This window comes from Cryptomeria japonica, chromosome 7, assembly GCF_030272615.1.
Source record: "Cryptomeria japonica chromosome 7, Sugi_1.0, whole genome shotgun sequence".
Lineage (NCBI taxonomy): Eukaryota > Viridiplantae > Streptophyta > Pinopsida > Cupressales > Cupressaceae > Cryptomeria > Cryptomeria japonica.
In genome coordinates this window covers 574,921,173-574,929,186 of record NC_081411.1, presented here as the reverse complement: position 1 = coordinate 574,929,186, position 8,014 = coordinate 574,921,173, and the positions used below count along the sequence as shown (strand labels likewise).

General features: G+C 38.9%; 1 protein-coding gene across 1 annotated transcript; it reads left to right on the top strand.

Moving 5' to 3' along the window:
* Positions 1 to 3,200: 3,200 nt before the first annotated feature.
* On the top strand, positions 3,201 to 4,565 carry LOC131856855 (uncharacterized). Its single transcript, XM_059208797.1, has one exon. The coding sequence runs from the start codon at positions 3,201 to 3,203 to the stop codon at positions 4,563 to 4,565; it is 1,365 nt and encodes a 454-aa protein (XP_059064780.1).
* The last annotated feature ends 3,449 nt before the right edge of the window (positions 4,566 to 8,014 follow it).

Sequence of the window (8,014 nt, the reverse complement as noted above, 5' to 3'; positions counted from 1 at the left end):
TTACAATCTTAGGTAAATCCCTTACTGCCTTAGATGAACTAATCTTTATAATGCAATCAAAATTCACATGACAAAGTCTTTTATGCCATAACCAACTTTCATCAATATATGCAATCAAGCATGTCTTTTCATTGTTATTCAAATGAAAGATATTACCTCTAGTTTGATTACCGGTTGCGATCTCCAAACCAGTTCTATTCAAGATTTTGCATTTATCATTCTTGAACTGTTACTGAAATCCCTTTTCAACTAATTGACCAACACTCAAGAGATTATGCTTCAAACCTTCAACATAATAAATGTTGTCAGTATTGTACTTACCATCAAAATATATAGTGCCTTTTCCTCTGATCAATCAAGCTTTATCATCCCCAAATCTTACTAGACCTCCATTGTAACCCTGAAAAGATAAGAATTTACTTTTATCACCAGTCATATGATGTGAACATCCAAAATCTATAATCCATTCATCCTTTTCTTCAATTTTAGCTACCAGCGCCTGCTCTACCAGTGGAACAGTAGGTGTCGGTTGATCTTCTTTTATTGCAACAAAAGACCATCCATTGTCTGTTGGTTCTTCATCAGAATCATCAGTAACTCCTTCATCAGCATAGTAAAATGATTTGTCTCTATTCTTCTTAAATATGTATCTCTGATATTCAAGGTTAGGCTTAGATGTTCTTTTAGCTTCTTCTCTCAATCTTGCATGTCTATCAGGACATCTGGATGCCATATGACCAACTTTATTGCAGCTAAAATATTTAAATGGTGTTTTACCTTCATACTTACTTCCAATAGGACCTTTAGGCATTTTCCTTGCAAATAGTGCTTCAAGTTCTTCCAATTATTCATTTCCCTCTTGTTATCTTCAAGTTCTCTTGCATGAAGTTCTTTCTAATAAGATTTGTCAGATGATGATGATGATGATGATGATCTTGCAGATGATGATGCTTTGAAGACTAAATCTGTCTTAATTGTAGCAACAAGACCAAATTCCTCAAGCTCAAATGCTGAAAGTTTTCCAACCAGGGTATTTGATGCAGGGGCATCTTCAAATCCAACACAAAGTGCTCTTGAGGAGACAAATAACTAAGGATGTGTTTAGATGGTTTCATGTCTTATTTTCATGTTTTGAGTCTTTTCTTCCATGTTGATATCATGTAATAAGCATGCCCCACCTTGTAAGCCAATGCCTTAGTAGGTGTGTTATGAACCACCTTGGGCATATGGTCTTTAGGGGTCATCTATGCCTTGTAGGCATTTTATTATTCATTTTTAAGGAGTTTTAGTTGTCTTAGGAGCCAAATTTGTGTGGAGGAGTTTTGGATGAAAATGTTGTCAAAGTTGTCAAGACACACATGACAACTTTTAATTAAAAAGTGCAACTTCCTCCAACAACCACTTCTGGTACAATTAGTGGTTCCTAACTATTATGGAGGGCATATAATGTCTAACTCCAACCATGGGAGGGGTTGTTGAAGGTTAATGTAATATTTGGCACTTGGAAAATCAATAAAAACAGTGAATTTCCTGCATTTTTGCTGCTATAGTCAATGTTCCATACAGTATAGATGTCTCCAAGTTTGAAAAATGGTGGAATGTGGTAGATAAGTGAATCACATTTCTAATGCTTCAAATCTGAGGTCTTAACTCCTCGGGATCAGAGAGAAAAGTGCATTTTTCTAGAAGTTACCTGGATTTGACAGTTTTACCTAGGTTTTGAGGGAAAAATGACGTTTTCTTGTTGATACCTCATTGGTTTTGAACAGCCTTTGGGGTGGAGAAAGGTTAGACTATGTAAATTAGGATTTCCAAGGTCTTTTGTAGGGAAGGAGTAGGAAAGAGCGAGGGTTTGATGTGTTAAGGTGGACATCTTTATGTGGCCACCTAGTCTCATTGTGCAACTAGTTCCATGAATGAAGTCAGGGGTGTAACCAAGGTCTGAAATTTGGTGATTCATGTTAATTCCATGACCTCTACATGTTCCATGTATTAATTTGTTAGGGCAGCACTTTTATAGTACACTTCCTTTATTAAAGTGGCCTAATTAGGGCTATTAGGCCTACTAGGTGAGTAAGGGTTGCGACCTTTAGATCTCAGATCAGGTTAAGCCCTTTGGATATATTTTAGTAATCATACAAAGGATTCAAAATCACTCATTATTTGTAGAGGTCCTTTGGAGGATTAAGGAGAAAACTTGAAATCTCAACCTGGCAGGGCTACTAGGCGTGACAGGCCTAATTATAGCAGCAGCATCACATCTTCTTAATAGATCAAATCTAATGGTTGGAAAAGGTCACTTGGGCCTAGGGAACATTAAATCAAAGGTTTAGGAGAAATTGGGGTCTTGGGAAGTGTGTCAACCCTTGTTGGGTGTTGTGGCTCTTGTGAGTCCTGAGTGGTCTTTGAAAAGCATTGAAGGTTTGGGCAGTGTCTAAGTTGTCTGAGATGGGCAATGATATGAAACTTGCCAAAATAAGTCCAAAACACCCCTTGGAATCTTTGTAACATTGCTAGAGTCCTTGTTTGGGTTCTCAATTGAAGGAACCTGTCTCAGTGTTGACAAGGGCTCTGCATCATATAGGTATCAAAGCTTAGGAGTATCTTAAGACTGAAGACAAATTGTGAAGATGGCAGAGGGAGATGAAGAGATTCCAGGAAGGATGACCAATGTGGAATTGACCAAGGTTGTGAGAGAACAATTGGCAGAAAATAGAGCCATGAAAAGGGAGATAGAAAGGTTGAAGGGCAGAATGGATAGGAGGGAAGTGGAAGACTCTAGAGATGGAGATGATGGGGATGAGGATGAGACCCCAAGGCAGGAAGAAGAAGTGGTTCCTGCAGACCAGAGACCCCTCTTGAATGCTCTCAAATCCTTGGAGAGGAGAACCATGGATGGGAAACTAGAACTACCTATTTTCAGTGGCAAGATGGATCCAAACTTGGTCATGGATTGGATAGAGGCTTTAACTAGCTTCTTTGAATGTGAAGAGATTCCTGAGCACCAAAGGGTAAAGATGGAAAAGTCCAAGTTGAAGGAAGTAGCCTTGACTTGGTGGAATTTCATCCAGATAGAGAGGGTGAAGAATGGAAAGAGTATGATCAGTTCATGGAATAGAATGATTGCTTTGATCAAAGATGTGCTAGAGGACTATGGAGTGCAACTTCATAGAAGTTAACAAAATCTCAAACAAAAGGACATGGATGTAAGCACATACACTGAAGAATTCTTGAAATTGTGCATAAAGGCCAAGACCATAGAGACAGAGGAAGAGAATTTGGCGAGATGCATCAATGGTCTGAAATTTTCTATACAAGATGAGTTAAATCTACACACCCTGGGTAATGTACACAAATGCTACCAAATGGCATTGAAGGTAGAAGAGAAATTCAAAAAGAAACAAGATCGAAACAATAGGGGTAGAGGTAGATTTCAAAAAGGAAGAGGTCCCTTTAGAGGAAGGGGAAACAGTGGCGGTTCCCAAGGAGACACCAACCAAGAGGACAACAAGGGTGAAGGCAACAACAGAGGAAGCTTCAGAGGTAGAAGACCAAACTATAGAAGTATATCACAAGGGAGAGGCCCCATAAGGTGTTACAATTGCAACCAAGAAGGTCACATTGCTAATAGGTGTCCAGAGAAGGCAAATAACAACACTATGGGAGAAAGAAGGAGCAATCTGATCCAAGAATCTGATTGTCAAAGTGTGAACAACAGCAACACTTTTCAAAGTGTAAATGCACCTGATTCTTATGGGTATCCGGAAAGAGGTGAAGCTTTGATGATGAGGAGAGCAATCCTAAAGGTTCCTATCACAAAAGAACCCCCACAAAGGAAGGCAATCTTCAGAACAACTTGCAAATCGGGGGGTAAAGTCTGCAAAGTTCTAATAGATTCCGGTTCAACTGAAAATTTTGTGTCCATGGAGATGGTGGAGAAGCTTAAGCTTAAGAGGATACCACATCTTTATCCATATAAGGTGTCATGGCTCACCCAAGGGCAGCAAGCTCTTGTGGAAGAACAAGCATGGGTTGAATTTCAGATTGGCACCTACAAGGACAAACTCCTATTTGACATAGCTAAGATGGATGTTTGTCATCTATTGTTTGGTAGGCCTTGGCAATATGACTTGAAGGCACATCATGATAGCTTTAGAAACACCTATTCTATCACCAAGGATGGGAAGATCATAGAGTTGCTACCTTTGATGGAGGATGAAGAAGAGCCTAAGGGGAAAGAGGCTAAGGTGATGCTGATGGAGAGAAAGGAGTTCATGAAGGAGGTGAGAGAGGAAGGAGGATTATGTTTTGCATTGATACCTATTCCTAAGAAGGAGGTTGCAGATGCAGGAGCAGCAGATCAACAAGGGAGACCTAGGATGGTTCCTTATGAAGTGCATGAGCTTCTTGACAAGTATAAGGGTGTGATTTTAGAGGGTATGCCTAAGACCCTCCCTCCTATTAGAGAAATCAGTCATTGTATTGACTTTATACTAGGAGCAACATTTCCCAACAAGGCTGCATACAAACTGACCCCACAACAAAATGAAGAGGTGGCCAGGTAGATTGTTGATCTACTTGATGCAGGTCTGATTGGAAAAAGTCTCAATCCTTGTGCAGTACTAGCAGTACTTGCACCCAAGAAGGAAGGCACTTGGAGGCTTTGTACGGATTCAAGGGCAATCAACAAAATAACTATAAGGTATAGATTTCCCATTCCTAGAATTGAAGATCTTCTTGATTGTTTAGGAGGTGCAAAGTATTTTTCAAAGATAGACCTTAAAAGTGGATATCATCAAATTAGAATAAGGCCAAGGGATGAATGGAAAATGGCCTTCAAAACTAATGAGGGGTTGTATGAATGGAAAGTCATGCCTTTTGGCTTGTCCAACACCCCTAGCACTTTTATGAGACTAATGAATGAGGTGTTGAGTGACTTTATCAACAAATTTGTGATTGTCTACCTAGATGATATTCTGATTTTTAGCAACACAAAGGAGGAGCACATGCAACACCTAGAGTTGGTCTTGAGAAGATTACACAGGGAGTAACTAATGATCAATTTGGATAAGTGTTTGTTCATGCAAGAGGAGATCATCTACCTTGGTTTTGTCATATCTCAAGGTGAACTAAAAATGGATCAAGACAAGGTAAATGCCATTCTAACTTGGCCCACTCCTAGAAGTTTGAATGATGTTAGGAGTTTTCCTGTTCTTGCAACATTTTATAGGAAGTTTATCAAAGGTTTCAGTCAGATTTGTGCACGCATGCTTGACACCATAAAGGGGGGTCAGAAAAGTAAGTTTTTGTGGTCCCAAGCAACAAATGAGTCTTTTGAGTTTCTTAAGAGAAAAGTTACAGAGCAACCAATCCTAGCCCTCTCTGATTTTCATAAGGTCTTTCAGATTGAGTGTGATGCCAGTCATGTGGCCATAGGGGCTATTTTGAGCCAAGAAGGAAGACCTATTGCTTTCTATAGTGGGAAACTAAATGATGCCAAGAAGAGATATTCCTCCTATGACCTTGAAATGTATGCATTGGTCCAGTCCATAAAGAAATGGAGGCACTACCTTTTTCCCAAGGAATTTATGGTTTTTACTGATAACAAGGCCCTAAGTTTCATTAATAGTCAAGAAAAATTGAATCACTGGCATATGAAGTGGGTAGAGACTCTACAAGCCTTCACATTTTCTTTGAAGCAGAAGAAAGGAGTCACAAATAAAGTGGTAGATGCATTAAGTCGTAGGGTGCTCACATTGTCCCATATCCAATTGGAAAGTGTAGGAATTGATGCTTTGAAGACCATGTATGAACATGATGAAGATTTTGGTGAGGTATATGCCTCTTGTACTAATTTGGATGACAAGTACAATGTAGACTTTTCTGAGTTTTTGCTGCAAGAAGGATTGTTGTTCAAGGGAGGTCAACTATGAATTCCTAGATGCTCCATGAGGATGAATATTATCAAGAAGAAACAAAATGGGGCAATGGCAGGTCATTTTGGGTTAGATAAGACCCTAGAACTTGTGAGGAGACACTTTTTTTGGCCAAAGATGTAGACTGAAATTAGAAAGTATGTGGAGTCTTGTGTGGTATGTCAAAAGGCTAAAGGAAGGTCTACTAATGTCGGCTTGTATCAACCACTCCCCATTCCATCTAGACCATGGGAGAGTGTAAGTATGGACTTTGTAATGGGGCTACCTAGGACTCAAAAAGGTTTTGACAGTGTTTTTGTTGTTGTGGACAGATTTAGCAAAATGGCACACTTTCTCCCTTGCAAATCAACAAATGATGCTTCTTACATTGGAGCACTCTTCTTCAAAGAGGTGGTAAGGATCCATGGGTTACCTCTTAATATTGTTTCAGATAGAGATGTTAAATTCATGGGTCATTTTTGGCAAACTTTATGGAGAAAAATAGGAATAAAATTTTTCATTTTCATCTGCCTATCATCCCCAAACGGATGGGCAAACTGAAGTTGTCAATAGAACCCTTGGAAACCTTTTGTGATGCTTAACAAGAGAGCATAAAGAGAAATGGGATACTATCTTACCCCAGGCAAAATTTTCTTATAATGATACTGTTAATAGGAGTACTGGTAAGTCTCCTTTTCAGATTGTCTATGGTCTAAACCCAAGAGGTGTTTTAGAACTCTGAAATCTGCCTTCTACTAGTCCAATCAGTGCTGAGGGTGAAGCCTTTGCTGAGACAATCAAGGAAGTTCATGAACAAGTTAGATTAAACCTTCAAAGGTCTAGTGAATAGTATAAGAAGCATGCAGATCAGAAAAGAAGAGACCTGAGTTTTGATGTTGGAGACCTTGTATGGGTCTATCTCAGGAAGGAGAGGTTACCAAAAGGAAAACACACTAAGTTGATGCAAAAGAAGATAGGTCCTTGTTCTATTTTGAAGAAATGTGGACCTAACGCTTATGAAGTTAAATTACCCAATGGGTTGGGGTTGTCACCCATCTTTAATGTTTGTGATCTAACACCATATAAAGGTTTTGATGTTGCAGCTATAGCTAATGATGATTTGGAGCAGCAGGCTGATGCAAATTTTCCTAAGCATGAACCACCTACCCTAGAGAAAGTGTTGGATACTAAAGTTGTTAAGAAGAAAAGGAACAAGGAGTATACACAATACTTGGTTAAATGGAAAGGAAAACCTGATAATGAGGTTGTGTGGATGGATGAAAAGTAGATTGAGGTCCATGACACCACCTTGCAGCAACTCATCTCAAGTGGACTTGAGATTTCTTGCCCCCGGGAGTATGATGCAGGGGCATCTTCAAATCCAACACAAATTTCTCTTGAGGAGACAAATAACTAAGGATGTGTTTAGATGGTTTCATGTCTTATTTTCATGTTTTGAGTCTTTTCTTCCATGTTGATATCATGTAATAAGCATACCCCACCTTGTAAGCCAATGCCTTAGGTAGGTGTGTTATGAACCACATTGGGCATATGGTGTTTAGAGGTCATCTATGCCTTGTAGAAATTTTATTATGCATTTTTAAGGATTTTTAGTTGTCTTAGGAGTCAAATTTGTGTGGAGGAGTTTTGGATGAAAATGTTGTCAAAGTTGTCAAGACACACATGACAACTTTTAATTAAAAAGTGCAACTTCCTCCAACAACCACTTTTGGTACAAAAAGTGGTTCCTAACTATTATGGAGGGCATATAATGTCTAAATCCAACCATGGGAGGGGTTGTTGAAGGTTAATGTAATATTTGGCACTTGGAAAATCAATAAAAATAGTGAATTTCCTGCATTTTTGCTGCTATAATCAATATTCTGTATAGTACGGACATCTCCAGGTTTGAAAAATGGTGGAATGTGGTAGATAAGTGAATAAAATTTCTAATGCTTCAAATATGAGGTCTTAACTCCTTGGGATCAGAGAGAAAAGTGCATTTTTCTAGAAGTTACCTGGATTTGACAGTTTTACCTATGTTTTGAGGGAAAAATGACATTTTCTTGCTGATACCTCATTGGTTTTGAATGGCCTTT